The sequence below is a fragment of the Strongylocentrotus purpuratus genome, unplaced genomic scaffold (genome assembly GCF_000002235.5).
Source record: "Strongylocentrotus purpuratus isolate Spur 01 unplaced genomic scaffold, Spur_5.0 spur5_scaffold_3, whole genome shotgun sequence".
NCBI lineage: Eukaryota > Metazoa > Echinodermata > Echinoidea > Camarodonta > Strongylocentrotidae > Strongylocentrotus > Strongylocentrotus purpuratus.
The window spans coordinates 22678067-22703388 of NW_022145609.1; the positions used below are offsets into that span (position 1 = coordinate 22678067).

The following is a 25322-nucleotide window of genomic DNA, read 5'->3' on the forward strand; positions in this document are numbered from 1 at the left end:
CAATTAAGGACACAAAATAACCCAGGATAAAACTAAATTATAGAAGTTGGAATATAATAATAGTATTATAATTGGGCCTTATATATCCAGGGTAAGCACATCAGCACTGATGATTTTTTCTTCGAAGAGGTCCTGCAACTATTATTACCTCAGCATTGCCAGGTACCCGTTTACACCGGGTTGGGAGTGGTAAAGTGGATTAATGTCTTGCCAAAAGACGTCAGTGCCTGGCTTGGATTCAACCCCCAAACGCTTGGATTGGTAGTCAAGTGAATGAGCCACAATACCACGAAACCTCTATGTATAACCCCTTTATACCTAAACTTGATGAAAGTTTACGACTGTACCTAAATGTTGTATATGTACTTTAAATGCAAACGAAGAAGATGACGATGGAGAACAAATTAAGTAGAAGAAAATACAAAAAGGAAGAAAACCAACCTCTCCTTCTCCGATGTTGTCATCTCTAACACGGACGAACAACATAAAATGGTCATCATTATCCGGAGTTGACACTGGAATATATGGTGTACAGATAACACGTTTTCCAAAGAATGCCCATTTGATGATAGCTACTATCCAAATTTCGGAAAAGTGGTCCATGTAGACATCTAGGTCGCGATGTCTTACAACACATCGTGGGCCACCGTCGGTAGAAGAAATCGCCGTAAAACTTTCCGAAGCTATTTATGGAAAATATCAACAAAGAAATCTAGTAAACGTACGTTTACCAAAACCTTCGCACAACTTACTTTTGTACAGGGCCCCATTCTCACAAGCTTTGCTTTTCTTGGGGTCCTTCCGATTTTGCTGTTAATTTGATATGTATTTTATTTTGAATTTTAATGGAAAATAAATGAAATGAAATGAAATAACTTTAGTATCCGAAAATAAATTTCAAAACCTATATGTTTAGAAAAAGTATCGCAATTTTTACATCATATAACAAAATATCTATTCCTTCATTTAATGAATGACAATTTGAAAGGAACAGAGAGGGTAATAGAGAGATCGAGAAAAAGAAGACTTTACCATTCTTTCGATAATAAATGACGACTTCCGCAGCCTCTGGCTTTGTGAAAATACCACAATGGGGCATCGTTACTGTCACAGGATTGTCAAAGGTTGCATCGGAGGGCGACAACCTTAGACCGACGCAAATGATGGCTTCCGTTTCCTTCAGCGCCAACTCAGATGGAATGTCATGGATTGGTTCGACAGTGACATCCTTTGCTCTGTATGCTTCGTTTGGTGGAATTCTTACTTCAATACCATGCTTCTCAAGCCGAATCATGCCAGTATCATCACTCAAATCCTCCCTTCTATCAAGATTGTGAGCTTCGGTTTCATCCTCGTGGGCGCTCGGTTGAGAGATATGGTGAACGGACTCTAGTATCTGTCCCTCGTCGTCTGTAGGTTTTGAAGTGTACTGACGCGGTCTGAAATCCACCGGCTTTGCTTCTTCTACAGATTCCATCCATGCAAAAACAGCTTGCGTCGAATGCCCCATTTCTGTAAATGAATTTCGGTTTTATACTACCAATAATAATTATAACTGGACTATATAGCGCCTTTCTTAGTAATACAAGTCACTGCCTCTTATATTGAGGACATATAAGTGTTTGCTTTCAGAGTATTTTTTTAAAGGAAGTCATATGAAATACTTTTTCTCATAATACAGGGAGATAGTTCCATAGGCCCGAGTTAACAGATTGAAAGAATGTGAAGCAAGGCGCGTACGCAGGGGGGGGGGGGGGGGGGGGCTTTGTGATTTTGTTTTTGTTTGTTTGTTTTTTAAATTAAAAATAACAAATAAAAAAATAAAAATATTATGCCAATGGCTGACCTACAAAAAAATGACCTCCCCCCCCCCCCCCCCCCCCCCCCCCCCCCCCCCCCCCCCCCCCCCCCCACAGAGCAAAATGTCAAATTTTCAAATTCCGAGACCAAACAAAAAACAAAAAAAAGTGTCCTCTTACCCCCACCCCCCTGCTTATTCAGCGGCTGGCTGAGTCGTTGAAAAATTTTCAGCCAGATTTAAAAATGTTAAACATCCCCCCCCCCCCCCCCCTTGAAAAAATCCTGCGTACGCTACTGTGTGAAGCCAACCTGCTTTCTGAATTTTGGGATTGGGAAAGGAAGGAGCCGATTTAGATCGAAACATGACGTTAACTGTTGCTGAAGGAATGGGTAAATTCATAGAGGAATGTGGTTGACAAAGATTTAAAAGTTCGAAAGTTTGAACAAGCATTCGGTATTGTAGTTCGCGTAAAAAAAATGGGTAGCATGTGACCATTTCAGCGCCTGACAGATTATCCTTCACATTAGCATTCAACAAGCGATAACATTGTGGGGTCTGTCTGTGATTTGGAAATTTATGTAAAGTATCAAAAGAAAGATGAATAATTGTTTACTGTACGTCGTTACTTAAATTTGTCACATGGCATGTTTAGGACATATATTATGAGGAATTAGAAATATAATCCTACTTCCGAAAAGAAATACTGACTTTTAGGTATTTTGATATTTTAATGATTGATTTTACAATAAGAATAAACAAATTTACATAGAAGATACTGTAGTACATTTCATTCTTGCATTTCATTTTTTCTTCATGGTACTTTTTTAATTGTCGTTTCATTAATATTGTATGAAAATGAACATGTAAACATTATTCAATTACTGCACTTTGGAACGTAATCCATTTCTTTACTTGCCCCCAAAAAGATATAAAGGGGATGATTACCTTCATCTTCTTGATGCTCGTCAATACTCAGATGCCTATAATAGAAGACCAAAATTGTAGGGAATTCTTGAGCAACATCCAGGTACAGACAAAAGATACGTTTCATCTATAGCAATTTAAGATTCTAAGAATCTAAGTTCAATTGATTCAGTTGATCATCATGTTGACATTTCATATGACTATCCAGTAGAAATTTTCGAAAAATCAAAGAAGGTGTAGAAGTTGTCAACATAAATATAGTATAGGCAAGTCTTATCCCAACCTCGCTGGGGATTTGCCCTTGATAGGCCTTTGGCCTTTGTTAGTCAATAAAATACATGATTTGAAGTCAGTTTTCGCAATTCTAATTACAAGTAATTGTAAGCAAGAAAAACAGACAAAATACCTTTGATCTCTTTCACGTATGTGTCTAGAAGTTAAGGCGTTCCATTTACGCGCACGATCAGAACGGGGAATACCTTCGTCATCTGAAATGAACATTTAATAAACGAAATATTATTATAAATATCCGTTTGAGACTCAACAGACATACAAGTATTTACACTCGACCAAAATGCTGAATTGATCTTTTGTCTCATTTCAAGAACCTTCTAACTCACAACCTACATTAGAACATTGCAATGGCTTTTTAACCTCCAATAGCAAGATACCTGAAGCATCATGCTGTTCAGAAACACTACCCATATGTTTATAATGACTTAAGTATTAACAAATAATTAGGGTATACTACACCCTTTTTATTCTGTTATTCAACAATTAAAAGAATAAATTTAGTTCTGGACAGGGCAACTTACAAAGTTTCGGAAAGCGACCCTCCTCCTCCTCTAGAAACGTGCTGAAACTGTATGATGATAATACAAATTTTAAAAAACATCAATAACAATACTACTACTATTACTACTACTACTACTACTACTACTGCTAATAATAACAATAATAACAATGATTATATAATAATGACAATAATGATAATAATAATATTAATTATGATAATAATGATAATAAAACTTTGTTTAACCATAGAAGCCACATCAGCCTCAATGCTGTTCTTCCTGAGGCCCTGCAATTATTATTGCTCATGATTTCTTGTCTGAACGTATTTGGATTTTGTCATAGAGAGAGAGAGAGAGATTTTTATCGCCAATCAAAATAAACGCCAAATCCATCCACGATCTGTAATAGTTTTTCCTCAAAACGTGTTTAATCTATTCATTTTGTTAAATAAAAAAATACGGTCCTTTGACAAGAGGCTATAACGCCATTCTAGTTTTATCTTCCTGACAGAAGCTAGTAACCAATAAAACCCATGGAAACGCATTACGAAGTCATTTTCTACCTGCTAAACGAGTCACTTCTAACACTTGGAGTGTTAGCTCGCTTATGATGAATCCTCTCCGCCCAATGCCCCCTTGCTCCTGGAATCTGTAGAGGGGGAAACAAACCATCAGTTGCCAAATAGGCATATTTAACTGGATTACAGCAATACTAGTAAGATTTGACACTAAATACAATAATTTTTACGTCTCTATGAGAACAAAAATTCCTGATTTAATCGTCAAGGGCACTCCACATGGTAGCTTAGTAGCTAAGAGCTCATTTCCTAGTACGTCCAACGTATACTCTTTAGGGATATAATCATGAAAGAGCAAGATTGAATTTCTTTTGTAAAATCAATTTAGCCATATTGCGTGGTATTCTCAAAAGCGGACTAACTTTAGTCAATGGTTTAATCCACCGACTAAGTATGGAATGCCAAGTGTCAATATGAATATATTTTTGAATGATTTGATATGTCCCTAAATTACAATGATAACATAATTATATCATAGTTATATTGTTTTTTATTAATTATGTTATTACATTTTAGTTTAGTTTAGTGACAGATTAAATTATTCAAAAACATATTCATATTGACTATTGGCATTCCATACTTAGTCGGTGGATTAAACCCTGGACTAAAGTCAGTCCGCTTTCGAGAATACCACCCCTTTTAACGCTAAAACAGACATCCTATGAGACTGAAGATATTATAAAAAAAACTTAAGAAAGCAGAAGCTACATGGCAGCGACATTTTTTGTTTGTAGTCGGTCCATTGGACTGCGTTCTGAAGGGCTGTATGTAAATAATAACAATATTTGTTCACAGAGTAAATATCATTTTCATTTTGTGTATCTTGGATGAAAACGTTATATCTTTTTATCGGTCTCAAACAAAGCATTTCACCCTATTTATAGAGTAAAATTTTAGCATCTGTTTTCTTTTCTTTTGTATAGGGTTATACAAGAAATTCAGTGTTTCATTGGTTTGATTCACCAGATATTAGAGAATGCAGAAAAGGTAAAATTTACATCAACGATATTGACTACAGATTATTCGAAAACCTTCGATAGAATAAACCACAATGTTTTAGTTAAAAAACTTCTCAATCTCGATGTCAGACCATGCCTTATTAACTGGATAATGAGCTTTTTGGATAATCGATTACAGTGTGTCAAATATAATGGAACAAAATCAAACTGGAATGTCATAAATTAGGAGTTCCACGAGGAACAAAACTTGGACCTTTATTTTTTTTGATACTAATGAATGATGCATGCCAAGATTCCATTATACCGTATTTCAAATACGTAGACGATTTGTCAATGGTAGAAAGCAGGAGTATATGTAAGGCTTCAAAATTACAAGATGAACTTCGCAAACTACAGGAATGGTCTAATAGGAATGATATGAAACTAAATGCCTCTAATTGTTACAGTTATGCAGATCTCCTTTTGTAAGCAACCTGTACAACAGACGGCCTTGTTTATTAATGATACCCAACTATGTAATGTAGAATCTCCCAAAATATTGGGTTTGATCGTACAGAGTGACCTTAAATGGAATAAACAAGTAACTGATCTCTTGAACAGGAGTAACAAGAAGTTGTACATACTCAGGAGACTGAAATCATTCAAACTACCTACTGCAGATCTTATCACCATATTTAGAGGATATATAAGACCAATTGTAGAGTACTGTGCCCCTGTGTTCAACGGAGCTCTTACAAAACAGCACATCTATGCACTTGAATCAATTCAAAAGAGAGCATGTAGAATAATTGTGGGTAGTAGTTATACTTCATACGATGTTGCATTAGAAACATGTAACTTAGTGACTCTTGAGGAATGAAGAAAACAATTATGTCTTACGTTTGCTCATAATCTGGAAGAAAGTCCCTTTTCATTGAATTGGCTAGTTAAAAACAGGGAAGTCGCTACAGCTTGAGGAGAACAACAAAGTACACCCAGTACAAGTGCAAAACTAACAGATTTAGAAAGAGTGCAATACCATACCTTATAGATCTTCTAAATAATGAATAATTGAAATGTATTTTTACATAATGTTTATATTAACAATATTTTACAAATATTTTTACCATCATCTAATGTTTTAATACGTACCCAACTATGATTTAGTTTTAATATAGGAAACTATATGTTTTACAACATACTCTGGAATATGTTTATCTTTTTACAGAGACATCAATTTATAATTATATACTAACCGTTGATGAACTGGCAACATAGAGCAACATTTTGCTAACTTTTAATTTTCAATAAATATGAATTGTAAAGGACACAGGTGCAATAATTTCAGTATTAGCTTTATAACTTATGTGTATGTTATGTATTGTATTGCTTTTGATCAAATATTGTTATTACTATTGTGAACTTTAATAGATTTTAAAATGTAAATAATATATAATGATTGATTTTAAATGCTACACATTAATACTGTTAAATGTTACCAATACTGTTTGAATGAATGATTGTAACAAATAAAATATAATGTTATGTAATGAAGCTCATGTATACATGTAAACATGCACAATTCAGCATTTTGGCTGCGAGGCATTGTTTTTTTAATAAAACCATTATTGAATTGAATTAAATTACAGTGGCCCACATATATTAGTCGTCAAAGGCAGTGAATAGTATTATATGTATTGCTGTAATATTCTGTCCACGAATCATAAAGGCTCTTAGCTAAATCGAGGAAAATCTATCTGTCAGGTTTAGGCCTGTAGATGCTGGAAGGAGTGGAAGCGTTGTAAATTGTATGACTGCTTCGTAGGGCTACATGGGTAACGAGTGTAAAAAATAGTCACTAACGTCTATCCCACAAATAAGTGGGAAATATCTTGGCCCCGTTGCTAAAGCCTACCTTTGATGGTATTTTGCCATTAAAATAATTGTAATTTCCATCGAAACCTTGATTTGATTGGCTGTTGAGTAATGTTGTCGTGGTAGTGACGGCAACGTTATCACCAGTGATAAGTCTCATGCAACGGGACACTAGTTTGGAATTATCAACAAGTACAAGTCTCTGGAAATATTAGCGAAAAATACCTACCGCATGGGAACACTCACCTCCATCTCATATGCACGTAGTCGTAGGCCTACTGTCGGATTGGTCCATGATTCTTCACGAGGGAATTCTCCTTCGAAGACTTCTTTCATCTTTTTGTCAGGTTTCTTTCCTTGAGAGAGAAAGTAGAAATATGAAGGCCATTCAAAGATGTTTGTCAACCTTGATGATCAATTAAATTTGGAGAATAAAGAGGATAGCACGATCCCTCATTTTTTAAAGAAATTTTGTATATCCCCTGGTTTCTTTCGGGGCGTTCTTACCCGCTCTTCGTCGTTGTTTCAAAGCAGGGGCTGAATCTCCTGAATCACTCATGGACTTCCACACTTCTCTTAGATGATCGTCTGCTAGGGAGACGGAATGATACAAGCATTTCCAATGGCGGATCATGATGATAGCAGCTTTTTGATTTGGGGTATAAACCCCAGCCTCTTCATGTTGTCTGCTTCTGAACTGGATGCTGTCAAGTGTATGGTAGGACAAACCCAATGCTAGACCAAGCTGGTAGTACTGATCAGTGTTCATCTTTTTTGTGATGAATTCTTCACTCGGAATGTCTTCGGCGTTGCTATAAAAGGATATACAAGGGAGAAGAGAGAGAGGGGAAGAGAATGCCGTTATGTTAGTATTAAAAGCTTGATAATGTCATGACCTATTATCCCAACCAGATCTGAATTAAGTAACACTACCTCCGTTAATTGACTCTGAGTCTCTTCTGTTCCTGGTCATGATCCCTGAAGTTGGTTTCTTTGACCAAAAAAGAACTTTAGCGTTCGCGAGTGTGTTACATATTTCACACATTTTGGATTTTATCCCATCACTTTGAAATTAAATGAACATGGTCGAAAAAGTAATATTCATATCGTCACTTTGGATTGCATTCCACAGTCTGACCTTCAAGTCTTTTACCCCGTGTCCACACACAACATTTTCCGTGATTAGGGGTGATTAGTTATACCGTTTCGCGATAGTTATACGATGAAATTGTGTGTGTCGACGCTTACTAGCTATACGTCGTATAACGAAACAATGCCCAAACTTGCGTTTCGTTTATATACGACGTATAAAGAATCACGCCTAATCACGGAATGTGTTGTGTGTCGACGTTACTAGTATAACTAGTCGAACTAGAACGGTATAACTGGGCGGGGCTTAACGTGACTTCGAGCGAAAGGAGACCTGACCTCTCATTTCCGCTTCCATTTCATGATCGCAGTAGCAAACTGCGCACCTATCCGATATTTCGCCGTAGAGTTTCAAGATTACTTTTGTCTGTGTGTGGACATCCTGGAATATATACGATGAATCTTTATACGACGTTTCGTTATAGAGTTTCGGGATACATTGTTTTGTGTGTGGACACGCTGTTATTTAGATTTGCGTTGACTGATACGTGTGACGTCCATTCAAGGCAGTGCATTAAAAGAACGTCGATCGTAGCAATCCACATTGTTTTCGTGCCTATTGACTTGCAGATTCCTATTTCAGGGGGAAGTAAATTCAAGGCCCGAATGGCTCTTGGGGGGGGGGGGGATCAGTATTGAATCTCATGTTGATAGAGATAATGTGGTGTCCCGAAGTTGTTGCCAATTCAGTTCACTCTTCAGGTCTGATACATAGACGTCCATTCCGCATTTAATTGCCAGTGACAAGTTTTGCCCGTATCTTCTAAACACCCTCTGGTTTGTTGATGTGCTTGAATGCTTAAATAAGGATCCCACACGCTACATGCGTATATTCAATATGTTCAAGATAAGGCCTTACTAAAATTGAGAACAAGAGTAAACGCAGCTCTCTGAATATTCTTGGTTGAGAGGCTAGATGGTTTTCATCCCAAGCATTGCATTAGTGAATTCTTGAATTGATTGGTTCTCCAACAATAGGTTTTGGTCAACTCCGAAGTAAGAATTGTGGTATGCTTCTGTGAGAGTAGTACCGTTGATTGTGTATATTCGGTTGATAATAATAATAATAATTATAAGATATTTGTATACCGCAAATTGCAAATTGCCTCTAAGCGGTTTAGAAGAAGAAAAAAAAGGGAGGAAGTTGATAGGTAAAGGAAACAGAATTTGCATTACAAATTACATCAATTCAATTAACGTTAAAACTTTGCAAATGAAAAGAAAATACATGTACATAATTACAAACCACATACAACCAAATTACAAAAAAGTTCATAAATTAATAATATCCTTTATAAACCTCACTTAAGTAATCCAGCAATCTGATTGGTCGAAATTGCATTCATAAACTTTAACTGTTCCCAGTAACCATGGTTACCGGGAAAATAGTTCAGTCTCCATCGTTACCCCATAGGTTTACATGTTAAAAAATGGTCTGAGCGATCGAGGATACCGTACGTGTGCGAAGAATTGGTCGGTAATTTCAATACAATTAATTGAATCTCGATCGATCTTACCGACAATTTTATCTTGCATTGTTGACATGAAGACGAAAATAAACTTCCAAAAACAAAAAAAACATCTGCCGATAGATCTTGATCTAAGTTCGTGCCAATATGCATTGCAAAAGTAAAAGAAGGGCCCGTTTAATGGAGCAGCGGCGAAGCATCCACCACGCGAAGCCGTTTTCAATCCATTTTAATGTATATATTAGAGAAAACTGCTATATATGGTGACAGAGCGCGCTGGCCGAGTGGTTTAAGGCGCTGATTTTAGATACATCACCTTTTGTACGCAAGAGATCGAATCCCATCTTCGACAAAAGTTTTTTTATTTTTTATTTTTTATTTTTTAGTCTATTTTTTTTCGGCATATAAAAGTATTAATGACTGCTTTAATATTCGAAAAATAATTGTTTTTATACGCTCTCGGGAAGGTTACAATTGGGCTATTGCCCTCGGCACGCCTCGGGTAATAGCACAATTCTAACCTTCCCTTGAGCGTATAAAAACAACTATTTCTCTCAAAGCAGTCATTAATACTATAACATTAATCTACACAAAGTATAAAAGGCAAAAGGTCAAAAGGGCTATTCAGGAACAAGACTTAAAGTGATATGTCTCTACAAGTCTTTCCAATGATACAGCAATGCATTATTAATGTACCTCGTGTAATGATGTTCATATTGTTTATATGACACGATCGACATTATATTTTTTCCATCTTGATTATGTTATATTTGAATAATTTAATATAATAATAATAATAATAATAGTCACAATATTGGTCTAGAGCAAATGACGCAAAAAAAAAGAACAGTAGTGATATTATTCGGTAAACAGGGATTTACACAACAAACATTGTTCATGTAAAATTGTATTTTTCTAAGAGTAATTTTACCTGAGGTCAAAACTTGATCCAGGGACCATCTCATATAGGGTCGAGTGTATGTCGGCGGAGAATCCTTGGAGAGATATGATAAAATTGTTGAGTGAACCCATTTATCTTATTGGTACAAGATTAGTTTCGATTCCGGGTATTGCGTTATTTAGGTTATGATAATTGCGTAAAAATTAAAGCAATATTCATATTTTTGTCCTACTTTAAAATCATTCAATGATAGGTTTTCGTCAAAATTCTTGCCCATACCAATCCAATATTTTACTCATTAAACATGTTGCAATATAGGGATGTATATTTATTACAAGTAGGTGTTTTTATGTATTTATGTCACCACAATCTTATCCCTGATTCTATTTCCAAATTGTTTATTTTAAACTGTAATGTTCATAGTTATAATACTAGAAATGCTAAACAATTTCACTTGCCATTGACTCGAACAGTACTAAACCAAAAAATAATTATTTTCCAAGGACCCTTTTTATGGAACACTCTTCCCCATTATATTCATAATTCTGTTAGTGTAAATGTTTTTAAACGTAGGTATAAGAAATTTCTTTTAGATAAACTGCAATAATCATTTAAGTTCAAGACATATTTTATTTGTTTGTTGTATGTATGTTTGTTGTCTTGATTTGAGTATAGTATAATGTTTAGTAACGGATATATTTCATATTTGTTTATTATAAAAAAGGGTCAACCTTTATATAAGGATTACTTTTTTCCTTTCAGGTTGCAACCTATTCGGTTTATTTTATGTCCAAATGTCAAATATGTTCGTAATGTGTATTTTATGTTATATAGCTGGTTGTTATATGAAATGTTGTCTTTTTAAACTGAATGAAATAAAATTGAATTGAATTGAAAAAATCAAAACTTTGGAAAGTTATAATATAAACATAATGACAAATATGCAGTGATCCTCGATTCCATGAAAATGATATAATTGAAACATTTTAAAACGATAAACGCCTTTGTTTATATTTTTGAGAAGAAAGAGGAGAAGGAGAAGAAGATTGACAAACCAGTACGTATAACCACGAATGTCATGCTGGTTTTTGGTTGGTTGGTACTTGTTGCTGAAACCGATACGTTAATCATCTGTGTTCTGGCATTGGTTTCCGTCGTGATGGGCAGCAAAACCAGTGTCTTCTGCCCATTGAATAAATCTTTCGCATAGATGATCTGATAAAAAGTTATATTGACAATATTTAGTGTTTATTTCTTCCTACAACATTGGGGCAGTTTAAAAGACGTTGTGGGCGAATTTAAGACGCTTGTACCTGCGCCAATTGCCACTCGATAATGTCCAACACTAATCGAATTTAGCCATGTGCCCAACACAAAAACCAGACCTAATCTTAACACTTACGCTAGACCTAACCTAAAACCAAAATGCACCTCTGACACTTACCCTATTCTTTCAACGAAATAGAACAACTAGCGAGTGCAACGCCAAATAAACACCTGACTTGATTTTAACTCTAGTTCATGACACACACGCATATAAATTAAATATATATGTTTATATACGAAACAACTCAATCATCCATACATCTTTTTGTGCTTTTCGTAACTGAAGAATGAAGGGCGGACTGGTTAAAAAATGGCCTTTGTTGAATACCTTTGAATGTAAGCTTGAATACGTTGCATTCTCAGGAAACATACAACTGTCTAAGATATAATATACACTCTAATATAGCCCTGATTCGAGGCGTTTCCTATACAAAGTGTATTATTATATACATTTTCATTAGCTGGCCGTTTACAACTTGGCCAAGAAAATCGCTTTGTATTTCATGCCTTGTCTCAAGCACATCTTTAAAATAATTAGAATGCACAGACATTCAAACCTAACAAGAATAAGGATAATTGTTACCTTTCTTTCCCCATTGCATTCCATCTCAAGATCACTTGACTCAGGTTCAAGACCAAAACATCTCCCAGGATGTACCTGATGGTGAAGCAGATTTTCCTCTTCTTCCTGAATTTTCTGTTTCATATTAAGAACATACACAAAACAGTGACAGCAGATCTTATGAATGTAGTAATTGGAATTATAATAATAATGATGATCACCTCACTTTCTACGATCTGCCTAAGTCGATTAACAGTGTCTAACAGTTCTAAAGTATTTTCTCCCAAATATTTTACATGTATAATTTGATGAAACGATTTTCCTTGAATTAACTGTCTATATCAAGAAGGTATTCTTTTTAAAGAATGTCTTTCTTTTGCTTTGTAGTTTTTTTTTCATTAGGATTCATGCATAAAATCATAGAAATTTTAATTGGATAGGGAATATGATTGTATTCTTAACATCATGAACAAGGTGATGTCAGTCATCATTGTTAAGAAAGGATACACATGAAATTAGAGGTGAAATAGAAAGAGAGCATCTTTTTGTTTTCCTTCTATTTCTACACTGATAATAATTTAAGGGATATAACTTTGTAAGAGAGATAATTGTGCCATAAAGATCAAACATTATGCTTTTTCAGATAATGATTTCTTTTTAAAGTGATAACAAGATATATGTAACCATTTGCAGCTATGCCATGCCCTTTCTTCAGCAGTATAGAAAGTGATACTTTCTTATTCAGACATTATATAATCGATCAAAATAATAGACCTGTATGTATTCAGCATCCAACGGATGTGACTAGATCCATCTCAAAATGATACATATTTCAATGTAATCATTTATAAAATGTTTATCAAAACAAAAGAATTCAATTCAATGGTAGACTTGGCACTCTGTGATAGGTAAAACACAATTTTCAATATTTTTCAAAAGGGTGTATTCAATTTTGTTCGATTGTTATAGATATGGTAAATAAAACAGTCCAAATAAAGATACTTGATAAACACACACAAATATATAATAAAGTCTAAAATTATGTTCGGAATTCAAGCAAATACACATAATTACAATAAATAGTAATGCTCCGTATACGAAGAAATAATATGGGGATAGGATACGCATATTTTGGCGCAAAACAATAATATTTTTTCAAAGCCAAATACAATCATTACTTGACAAAGCTCTAAGTGCAAAATTTCGAAATTGCTCTCCGTACACGCGGCATCATTGTTTATTGGAAATTTGTATACATATATATATATATATATATATATATATATAAATTACCTGAACAATGCAAGGTACATCTTCATGTATGTACATGCGGAGTGTGATGTCTTCCCCCTGTGCCATGTCAACGGGAAGAAAAGGGGTGCACACCATTCGTTTACCATGACTATGATTATGAAGCGTGATCGGTGTCCATAGCTGTACCTTGTCCTGAATTACAGATTTGGCATCAATGACGAGCTTGATATTCCTTTCCTTAAGGATACATTGTGTATTACAATCATCAAGGGACCGTTCACGGTGAACTGTAAACAGTTCCATATTAACAGGGAAAAAACAAATACAATTGTGTTTTTATATACGTTTGCTTTCTTTTGTATGACCTTCATTGATCTGATGAATTTGACAATTCTTCAATTCGTTGCTAAGTGCTTCATTTACAGCATTCGCGTTAGGTGAGCTAATGATGAATTGAAGAAATGATGATGAAAAAAGGACATTATTTTCATGAAGAAAAGAAATATATATATATATATAGGTGAGTGAGGAATGTATGAACAATAATCTTGAAAAATACAACGCATCTTTACATGAAGTTAAAACATTAACACTTTCGCTGCGCCGATTAAGAGGGTCACTTGAATGTAACGTGGCAAATCTTGAAAAATATTATGTTGTGATTACAACTTCCTTGAATCCTCCTATTGACAACTAACCTGAGGTTGATTTAGTTTGTTTCCAGATAATGTCAGTATGAACATCGTTTGAATTCAGCAATGTTGCGGCATGAGGAAGACTTAACGTTATAGGCTGGTTCTTGGAATAGCGCCACTGTGCAGGGAATGTGATTCCAATGCCATGGCCTGTAAGAAACTCCCTCTCTCGGATAGGTGGGGGATCATCAGTAACTAGAGCTATAGATACATTATGACAAGAGCCAGCCTGCACTGTCCCAGGTGGAATCGACATTGTTATGTCACAGCTGTCCAAATGTAGAATCCCTCCTTCACAGCCGATAATGCGATGAATCTCAGTAGATCTTGCAATCGGTAGATCTACATTTTTTTCATACGAAAAAAAAGGGTAAAGTTAATCAGATAGGGGAAAACAGTGGAATGCTATGAAACCTTTGTGAGAAGTAAAAGCACTGAAAATCAGATAACATACATACCGCGGAATGTATGAACATCATCTTCGGACAAGCTGTCAAAAGAACAAACAAACAGAAATGTTGTACGAGTCTAACTATAACTAGATTGTATTATTTATCATGCAGCCATGTTTTATGTCATACAATTAATATCTTGTTTTGTATAACAGTGATATATCAACATTTTGTTGATTATTTGCACTTTAATATCATCATTTAATACACAATATTAAATTTTGTCTTTATGAATGATGTTTACATCAAAATAAAATAGGCAATCGAAAAATCACATGAAAAATTCATCAATCTGTCAGCAGGGTCATACAATAATTGTAGGAACTTTGTACATAAATTATGTGGTCATATTTATAAGATTTTATATCCTTGAGTTGATGAATTTAATTTCGATAAATTTTATGCAGGATCTATTTTTACAGAGTCTGATTAACTCATTCTTTAATACAATTTTCTCACCTCCGTAAAACCATTTGCCTAATGCGCTCCTCTCTAGCATACTGTACCGGTGTAAAGCCTTCGTTGTCCTTGATGTCGACCTTGGATCCTTGATTGATAAGGAATTGTATCAGAGCCTCCGCAGGGGTTATGTCATCATCACTCTCTTGTTGTATCTGCATGAAAGGGTTAAAGTTTCGTGAAGAAAAAAAGAAAAAAAAAAGCCGACCGTAGATTTTAAGATTTGTGGGTCGGTCGCAAAGGGCAATACACCATCTTTTTTTTTAAAGGCCTTATAGGACGTAAAGAAATCACTCGTCCGCACGTACCCATCCACAGACACAGACACACACACGCACACACACACGCACACACCCACATTCATATATACTCGCATATGTGCAGATTAGATAGACTAACATGTCTCAGCGAAATAGAAACTAAAACAAGAAATACGTAACCTGTTTCAAAGCTGTCGTCACTTCAACCTGTCTTTTCTTACAGTGGCATAGTCTGATGGCATCATGTAAGGGCGTCTGGCCATCGTGTGATTGAGGATTTAAACCAGCACCTAGTGATATCAACTTCTCAACGATTGATGTTAGGCCGCTTACAGTAGCGAGATGAATGGGCGTTAGACCTGCACTGTCACTGTGATGTATAGATGATACATCCTGCGAACCCCCCCCCCCCCCCCCCCAACAAAAAAGGAAGAAGAAGAAGAAGAAGCAAACAAACGAAACAAAACGAAATAAATATCAAATAAACAAATAAATGAAGGACTTTAAACAAATTTCCATGTACTCTTGTGAATTTGGATGAATTAGAGAATTTAATTAAATTGAATTATATACATTTTAAGTTTTATTTAGTCAATATTTAATCATATATACATGTAAACATACTTTTTATTACGCTATTCTTGATATATAGCACAGTATATAAACGATGACACTTGATAGATAATGCATTGTTGTCCAACTTTCATTACTATCATTATCAGTATATAATAAGGCAATACACATGTACTATTAGCTTGTTATTACCATCATCAACAATGTATGAGTGCAATTAGCAGGCTTAACAGCAGAACGTGGGGATCTTTTTGATAAAGTGTAAGTAGTAGAGTTAATGGGGGAGCAGTTGTGATATGAGTGATGGTAGTACTGAAGGTAGTACATGAGCCATATGACAGAAGCTAAATTAATAAACACAATAAGCTGAATGAGTTACAGCTGCACGTACCTTATCAAGAAGTATCCGTGCAGTTCCAGCATTGCCAGAGTTAAGTGCAATACTTATCGGTGGCTGGCCTCGTCTAGAAAGTCTCGTGCTCATAATCGCTTTCCGGTCCAGTAGATCCTTTATTATTGATTCATCCCCACTGTAATAAAACAAGAAAACAAGAAAACGTATTACAATAAATGTATATCGGTGTATATATATGTATGTATATAATATAATTATTTATAGCATGCTTCTGAATATATAAACGAAATTTGATTTACTTAAAGATTTACTTAAATGGCAAATCTTTTTGGCATCATGTTTTTTTAAGGAATCAACCTACATACCGTTATTGTAATTAGAGTAGACATGTATTTCTAGCGGAAATTTGGTTGTGTCTGATTCATTTTCAAGTGTACATCTCCTATGCAACCGCTGATAAACCGACCGATGAAAATGAGATCCAAAAAAGTAACATGTTACAAAATATTTAGAGAAAACTAGGAAAACTTGTTTTGCTTTGATGATAAAAAGGGTGATTATTTTTGTTGAATGAGGAGGAGGCGTGATAGCTCAGTTGGTAGAGCAGTGATCTTGTAATCCGGTGATCTGAGTTCGAAACCAAGGCGATGCGCTAGTGCCCTTTGGTAAAGCATTAATCCTCATCACCAGGTCTTTCGGAGAGGACCTAAAACTGTCGGCCAGGTAAAATAAGCACCACTACACACTTCAAAAACAAATGTACCGACTCTATACAATCGAACCATTGTAGTAGTTTGTGGAACAGTACTGTAGTTAAATGAGAAACACTTTAAAAGTATGCTTAATGTTGTATTATAAGCAGTTCACCTTGCTGCAGCATAATGGAGGGCTGTCCATCCTTCTGCATCCTCTGTCCGAATATCTGCATTGTTTTCGAGCAACAGACGTAGACAGTCCAGATGTCCGCCCCTTGCGGCAACCATAAGTGGCGTGACACCTTTTAAGGTCTGTAAGATAAATAATATCGGTACCGTGCCTATATTTTTAAGTAGGCCTACAATAAGATACATGTAATCCTACTCTAGTTTCATCAATGAATACAGTTTGCACTTAATAAGAGACAATCTGGGAAAATATCGAATGCTTACTCACTTGGATCATTATTGCGTTGATAGAAAAATATATTTTACGTTATAACAAACTACTGATTCGACATTAAAATCAAAATCTTATCATAAGTATTCAGTAATGATATTTCGTGTTACGGATATCTCCAGCACTGCTGGTAGTTAATCATTATTTCGTTACAATGAGATTTAAGAAGCTCTGTGCAGAATAAGCGGGTAGGTCACTTGTAAGATCCCATTAGCCAGTCCGAACTCATAATGTTAAGCTTTATACGTGTAACTCTGAACACTGTAAAATGTCCCCGGCCCCCCCCCCCCCCCACTCAGTGTTATTTAGGGTACGCATATGCTCGTACCCTCTTTTTGAAAGCACCCCCTATCTGAGGACTGCCAACATTTCCGAACCCCCCTTTCGCGGGCTTTTCGCGGGCTTTTCCTGCCTTGGAGACCCCCCTAAATCAGGAAAAATGCTCAATGTACCCCCCTAAATTTGGAATAATTTCTCAGGAGTCCAAAGAGATGAGAGGAAAAAAAGAAAAAACACCCCCTTTTTAAAGAAATCTCCGGGTGAAAAGTCAAATACACCCCTTTTTTTACAATTCCCGGGCCGGACTTTGTCGCACGAAAAGTACCCCTTTACCGGACATTTTGGCAACACGCATGCGGTCATTCCGACCTCTGAGTGGGGGGGGGGGGCCGGGAAAATGTCCTCTCATGAATCGAATTTTCTGTTTCATTGCTAGTATTTTTCTTGCGTCTTTTTTTAGGCTTTCGTGTATTGTGTCAAGGGGTTCATTAAAACGTGTCCCTGTCAGAATGATTTTCCGATTTTCATACTTTCAGATAATCAAGTGAAGATTTAAAGCATAACAATGAAAGATTGAAAGATGAAAAGTTTAAATCGTTTATGTAAACTTCTTTCCCTCAATTTAAGAAAATTATTAATTGTTCTCCCAGACTTCATATTTTCAAATAAATGCTAAATGCATAACACTGTAGTGGCCAAATGCATGGTCGCTCGTCTGTATGGGTAGGGTTGGGTTCGGCGGGGGTCCTCTGCTTCACTTTTTTTTTTGCCTCGGGGGTTTCGCTCTTGAACAATATTTATTTTGTAACGTTTTACATTTTCTGCCCTACCCTTTATTGTTATTGCGTTATTCTGTTTAGTATATTTGTTTCTAATTATGTAAATTATTTGTGAACATTGTGATTTCTTTTGATTTTCCAATAAAAACTAAAATATAAATTTAAAAAAAGATTATTACTTTTTGCTGAAATTGTACCTTTATACTTTTAGATGTGTAATTACGATTTACAAGTTAAATCTATTGATTTGTATCTGTTGTATGTGTATTGCTTTCCCATTTGCGTGGTATTTGCCTGTCTGGTTTGTAGACATGTTCAAGCCGTTTCTGTCTGGTTCGTTAATATTATTCATTTGTTACGTAGATTTGCAATTATTACTAGCATATTGATGTTCAACCATTCACGCTTCTGTGGTGATTTAGAACTCGGGTTCTTCTCGCCACGTGAGAATCAGTGAGACTTTTGTATCGGCACATACAAACTGTGACTGTGCTATTGTTTTTTGTGCCGGCTTAAATTCTAGTCCAACAAGGACTCGACTGACTTAGTCCTCGCACCTTTGGCGGAGGACTTGCTTGCTGCTCGTCTTGCTATTTGCAAGCTTATCTGAGATGAGAGGGGGGATGTCTGCATGTCCTGAGATAGGGGGGTACATTGAGCAGCGTTCCTGATTTAGGGGGGTCTCCAATTAGGCAGGAAAAGCCCGTGAAAAGCCCGCGAAAGGGGGGTTCGGAAATGTTGTCAGTGCTCAGATAGGGGGTCTTTTAAAAAGAGGGTACAAGCATACCCGTACCCTAAATAACACTGAGTGGGGGGGGGGGGCGGGCACACAGGATACTAATTGCTCCCTTTTTATCCAGTGATCAGTGTTCTTTTATGTATTGATTATTGGCGCTTAGGAGAGTTGTACACTCCCTTTTACACTTCTATATTGTGTGTATTTTTGTGTGACCAAACGATTAAATGAACCTCGATTATTTGTTTTGATAATCCATATTTAATCGCCGATATTTAATTATGAAACTTTTTTGTTTGATAGTATGGTTTTTCTCGGGAGATCATAATTGTTCCTACACGATTTTCATTGTTATTCTTATTTCCCGATCTACATGTATTCCATCATTTGACATCAAATAAATAACTCGACCGTAGGCCTCTTATGAGACATATAGGCATATAACTAAGACTGCAGCCACTTCCGGACAACCGAACCCAAGGCAATTATCTCCCAATAACGGACTACTATCTTCCTATTATGTACCGGGGGTCAGGCGCGGATCCAGGATTTCTTAGGGGTGGGGGCCCAAATTTGAAATTATGCGAGCCAAATATTAGTACGTTATGGTGACAAACAGTGACGTAATCCGGGGGGGGGGGGGCAGTTTCCCCGTCCAAGGCTTTGACGTTTCATTATATTATTTGAGAAAGAAGACGATTCGTTGTACCGTTCTCGAAAATGATTCTCGTGTGAATTTAGTTTTTCCCCTCCCGCGCGAAGCGCGGAAAATTTTACGATTTATTAAATTATTAGAGAAAGAAGACGATTCGTTGTAGAGTTCTCGACTCTTAATCCTTGTCTAAATTCAGTCCCCCCCCCTCCCCCCCTCCTACGCGAAGCGCGGAAGCTTTGACGTTTTATTAAACTATTAAAGAAAGAACACGATTCGTTGTAGCGATCTCGACCCTTTATCTTCGTCTGATTTCAGTTCCCCCCCCCCCCTCTCGCGCGGAAGCTTCATTAAATCATTAGAGAAAGAAAACGATTCGTTGTACAGTTTTCGACTCTTAATCCTTGTCTAAATTCAGTCCCCCCTCCCCCTCCTGCGCGAAACGCGGAAGCTTTGACGTTTTATTAAACTATTAAACTATTAAACTATTTACGTTTCTTTAAATCATTAGAGAAAGAAAACGATTCGTTGTACCGTTCTCTATACTCTTAATCCTTGTCTGAATATCAAATATGTTCTTTGTCTGCTCCTTTTTCTTCCTACATCCTCTTCCGATTGGGGGAACCGCCCCCAACCCCCCCCCCCCCCCTGGCTACGCGCCCGCGGTCAGATAAACACATCTTGATACCTTGTCCGACCCCGCAAGTTTAGGGGTTTAAGGCAATAAATTACGGTCAAATAAGCATTCAGGGGCCCGCCTTAGGGCCCCTGGTGGGGTCGAGGCGGCGGAGCCGGCCCCGGAAGCTCAGGGGTTTTAGGCGTTTAATTAAGGTCAGATGAGCATATTTTTGTGTATACCTTATTATTTTGTGACACTGGCATGTCACTATTTGGCGTGGGGTCCAGGGGGCGGAGCCCCCCAAAACAGGGGTTTTAGGTATTAAATTACCGTCAGATGATCATCTAAGGGTCCGCCGTAGGGCCCTAAATGGAATCCAGGGGGCAAAGCCCGCGGAAGCTCAGGGGTTTTAGGCATTTAATCACGGTCAGATGAGCATATTTTGATGCCTCATTATTTTGTTAACACTGGCAGTTAACTATTCTTACTTTCTTGCTCTCATTCTATTTCATTTCTCTTTAAAATACTTTTTCAAGAAAAGTAGGGGGCTCGAGGCTCTCGATCCCCGCCGTACCTCGGGCCCTGACATGTAGGAATCCCAAGAATCATATTTTTTGCCTGGTTGTAAATTTAGGAATTTGTCATTTTCCAACAAACACATACAAACGTATAATTTACTAAAAAGTGAGGAAAAATTTCGGAAATTATGTCATTTCAGCAGTATTTGTAATCCACTGTTGTGGAATTACAAGTAAACCAAGTTTGAATATGATTTTCCCCAAGCCCCCCCCTATCAGTACGCCAGTATCTCCTCTTTTCCCTTTTTCTTTCCCTTTCCTTCCTTCTCTCTTATTTTTTTTTGATTGGGGGGGTGGGTTGGGGGGGGGGGGTTAACATCCTGGGAGGCAAGGCCCTTTCGGCCCCCGATCTCCTTCTTCCCCCTTTTTTTCTTCTTCCTCTTCTTTCTTTCCCCTTTTCTCCTGTTTCCCTTTCTCCCTTCTTTTCCTTTCTTCTCTCTTTTTTTTTTTTTTTTTTTTGCGGGGGGGGGGGGGCCAAGGCCCGCTCGGCCCCCCCCCCCTGGATCCGCGCCTGCCGGGGGTAGTCGTCCGTGGTTACAGTCATGTCTCAATAATAGCTCTAAAAGTATTTGAAAATATTGAGTCAGAGAGAACAGTAAATCAGTTTCTAAAATTGTGTGGGAGAGGTTAAATCAAGAAATGTTCAATCTTTTATGAACGTAATTCCTTTGTTAGTATGCTTTCAATCTTCAAAGCCTGACATCGGTTGCTCATTCCACTGGACCCACCTTTAATTTTCCCCTAAAAAGACACGATACGGCCACCGCACCGAGCCACGACCCGACATTACAGAAAAGGAGTTTGAACTGAGTATCCTACCTGAAGTCCTACTTCAAGAACGTTGGGACTGTTCCCCGAAGTACCGCCAGTGTTGTTTCTCAATAAATATTCCAAAATTTCCAAGTGGCCATTATCTGCTGCAAAATGAAAAATTGTCCAACCGTAATTATTAGGTGACTCGATGTGAGCCACTTTCGTAATGAGATATTTTATAATGTCAAAATAGCCCCCACGAGAGGCAGCAAGGAGAGATAGATCACCATCACTTGTTGGTTTGTTTACATCTGCTCCTGCATTCACAAGACATTCAACAACATCAAGATGTCCGTTATATGAAGCGATATAAATGGGAGTAAATCGCTCATTATCTCCCGTGTTCAGGTCTGCTCCTTCAGCGATGAGATATTGTACAAGATGGTGACGACCCTCGTGTGAAGCAACATACAGAGGTGTACTGCCGTCGTTATCACCTAGTTCTTTATCTGATCCTTGACTTATAAGATATTTGACAACTGTAATATGGCCATAGAGTGATGCCGCCCAAAGAGCCGTCTGACCGTTATAACCTCTACTATCAATATTTGCTCCTTTATCAATGAGATACTTCACGACGTCTAGATGACCTTCATGTGATGCTGCATACAGAGGTGTACAACCATCGTTATCACCCATCTCTTTATCTGCTGTTTGACTGATAAGATACTTTACAACTGTAATGTGGCCATAGAGTGATGCCGCCCAAAGAGGCGTCCGACCGCTATTACCTCTACTATCAATATCTGCTCCTTTGTTAATGAGATACTTCACGATGTCGAGATGACCCTTTTCTGAAGCAACATACAGAGGTGTATGGCCATCGTTATCACCCATCTCTTTATCTGCTCTTTGACTGATAAGATACTTTACAACTGTAATATGGCCATTGAGTGATGCCGCCCAAAGAGGCGTCTGACCGCTATTACCTCTACTATCAATACTTGCTCCATTATCAATGAAATATTTCACTATGTCTAGATGACCTTTATGAGAGGCTGCATACAGAGGTGTACGGCCATCGTTATTACCCGTGTCTTTCTCTGCTCTTTGACTGATAAGATACTTGACAACTGTAAAATGGCCAATGAGTGATGCCACCCAAAGAGCCGTCTGACCGTTATTACCTCTACTATCAATACTTGCTCCATTATCAATGAAATATTTCACTATGTCTAGATGACCTTTATGAGAGGCTGCATACAGAGGTGTACGTCCATCCTTATCACCCATCTCTTTATCTGCTCTTTGACTAATAAGATATTTGACAACTGTAAAATGGCCATGGAGTGATGCCACCAAAAGAGCGGTCTGACCGTTATTACCTCTACTATCAATATCTGCTCCTTTGTTAATGAGATACTTCACGATGTCGAGATGACCCTTTTCTGAAGCAACATACAGAGGTGTATGGCCATCGTTATCACCCATCTCTTTATCTGCTCTTTGACTAATAAGATACTTTACAACTGATATATGGCCATTGAGTGATGCCACCAAAAGAGGTGTCTGACCGTTATAACCTCTACTATCAATATCTGCTCCTTTATCAATGAGATACTTCACTATGTCTAGATGACCTTTATTAGATGCTGCATACAGAGGTGTAGATCCACTCTTTGCTGCTGTGTTTACATCAGCTCCTGCATTCACTAGACATTCAACAACATCCAGATGTCCATTTTCTGACGCGTGATATAGTGGTGTGAAACCATCTCTATCTCCCAAATCGAGGTTTACCCCTTTAGTTATGATGTACCTGGCAGCATCGAGGTATCCCTGGGAGGATGCTTTGCAAAGTGTAACTGGACCGACGTCATCTCTGTTGCCAATATCTTCTTCCTTAGTCATGAGAAACTCCGCAATGCATCGATTTCCATTTGTTATCGCGGTTGACAGCGGAGTGTTGCCATTATGAGATGCTTTATTGATATCAGCTCCTGCATTCACTAGATATTCAACAACATGAAGCTGATCATCTCTTGAAGCGGCATGAAGTGGTGTGTATTTTTCATTGTCTTCCGTGTTGATATCCGCACCATTAGTTAAGAGGTATTTTACAACATCGAGGTGACCACGGGAAGCCGCAGTACTAAGAGAAGTTTCACCATTGTATCCCTTCTGTTTATTTTCTGCTCCTTTGGTGATGAGATATTTCACAACGTCTAGATGACCATTCCGTGATGCAGCATGAAGTGGTGACATATTCTCGTGGTTTGCATTTTTGACATCTGCTCCTGCATCTACCAGACATTCAACAACATTAAGATGACCTTCCAGTGAGGCAAGATGCAGAGGTGTATAGCCATCATTACCATCTCTGTCAATTTCTGCTCCTTTAGTGATGAGATATTTCACAACGTCCAGAAAACCATTTTCTGATCCAGCATGAAGTGGTGTGTCATCATCATATATTAATTGGTTCACATCTGCTCCTGCATCTACCAGACATTCAACAATGTCGAGATGTCCCTCCTGTGTAGCGCTATAGAGAGGTATGTAGCCATCTTCATTCTCAGTATCAAGCTCTGCTCCCTGGCTAATAAGATGCTTAACAACCTCAACATGACCACCCAATGACGCAACTAAAAGTGGAGTTTGACCCTTAGGACCAATCTTTTCAAGATCGGCTCCTTTAGTTATGAGATATTTCACTACGTCAAAATGCCCCTTACTTGCTGAAGTATAAAGGGGTGTAGAATGATCATATGAATCTTTGTTTATATCGGCTCCAGAATTTACTAAACATTCAACAACGCCAAAATGGCCCTTCTCCGAAGCAAGATAGAGAGGTGTATAGCCAATGCTATCACCAATACTGATATCTGCTCCTTTACCGATGAGATATTGAGCAACATCCTGGTGACCACTCTGAGACGCATAGTGAAGAGGGGTGTCACCGCTTCTACTTCGCTTTTCTAGAACCGCCCCCGAATCAATCATATATTTTACGAGGTCAATATGCCCTTCTTCTGAAGCGATGTGGAGGGGTGTATTTCCATCAGGATCCTCACTCTGTAGCATCTCCAGCCTGGCATCTGTCTCGTCTTCTAGAATAGACCTTGTCTTTACAAGATCGCCTCCCTTCACCGCTGTAAAAAGTGCCATGTTCATTCTGTCTCGGTTTGTGTATTGTCTCTCACTATAGGAGGGTGTTATGTATTTAATTTATATATATATCTATATATGTTATCGGGCAGAAAAGTTGTAAAGGGAAACAACCAATCCACAACAATTCTGTTCTTAAATTGGAATAAACCAGGAAAACATATGATGTAGAAATATTTAGGAAACACGATACTGCAGATTGGTACATGTAGTACGAAATCGACGAATATCAATGATT

At 37.4% G+C, this 25322-nt stretch overlaps 4 protein-coding genes and 1 long non-coding RNA gene across 5 annotated transcripts; all 5 read right to left on the reverse strand.

Moving 5' to 3' along the window:
- Nucleotides 1-318: 318 nt before the first annotated feature.
- Nucleotides 319-2772, reverse strand: LOC115928524. Its single transcript, XM_030995810.1, has 3 exons — nucleotides 2747-2772; nucleotides 1033-1512; nucleotides 319-683 (listed from the first exon to the last, which is right to left on the reverse strand). Exons 2-3 carry the CDS (start codon nucleotides 1508-1510, stop codon nucleotides 319-321), a joined length of 843 nt encoding a protein of 280 aa, XP_030851670.1. The 5' UTR covers nucleotides 1511-1512; nucleotides 2747-2772.
- A 771-nt stretch (nucleotides 2773-3543) lies between these two features.
- On the reverse strand, nucleotides 3544-7260 carry LOC115928431. The gene is made up of 3 exons (XR_004066052.1): nucleotides 7157-7260; nucleotides 4083-4168; nucleotides 3544-3587 (listed from the first exon to the last, which is right to left on the reverse strand). It is a non-coding gene; the product is annotated as an uncharacterized LOC115928431 (long non-coding RNA).
- Nucleotides 7261-7370: 110 nt separating this feature from the next.
- LOC105447079 lies at nucleotides 7371-12705 on the reverse strand. The gene is made up of 4 exons (XM_030995811.1): nucleotides 12339-12705; nucleotides 11485-11644; nucleotides 10460-10523; nucleotides 7371-7722 (listed from the first exon to the last, which is right to left on the reverse strand). The coding sequence occupies exons 1-4, from the start codon at nucleotides 12459-12461 to the stop codon at nucleotides 7371-7373; spliced, it is 699 nt and encodes a 232-aa protein (XP_030851671.1). The 5' UTR covers nucleotides 12462-12705.
- A 1559-nt stretch (nucleotides 12706-14264) lies between these two features.
- Nucleotides 14265-15485, reverse strand: LOC105439732. Its single transcript, XM_030995812.1, has 3 exons — nucleotides 15178-15485; nucleotides 14725-14756; nucleotides 14265-14608 (listed from the first exon to the last, which is right to left on the reverse strand). Exons 1-3 carry the CDS (start codon nucleotides 15336-15338, stop codon nucleotides 14265-14267), a joined length of 537 nt encoding a protein of 178 aa, XP_030851672.1. The 5' UTR covers nucleotides 15339-15485.
- A 3612-nt stretch (nucleotides 15486-19097) lies between these two features.
- On the reverse strand, nucleotides 19098-25084 carry LOC115928525 (serine/threonine-protein phosphatase 6 regulatory ankyrin repeat subunit B-like). The gene is made up of 2 exons (XM_030995813.1): nucleotides 22226-25084; nucleotides 19098-19184 (listed from the first exon to the last, which is right to left on the reverse strand). Exons 1-2 carry the CDS (start codon nucleotides 25082-25084, stop codon nucleotides 19098-19100), a joined length of 2946 nt encoding a protein of 981 aa, XP_030851673.1.
- Between the last annotated feature and the right edge of the window lie 238 nt (nucleotides 25085-25322).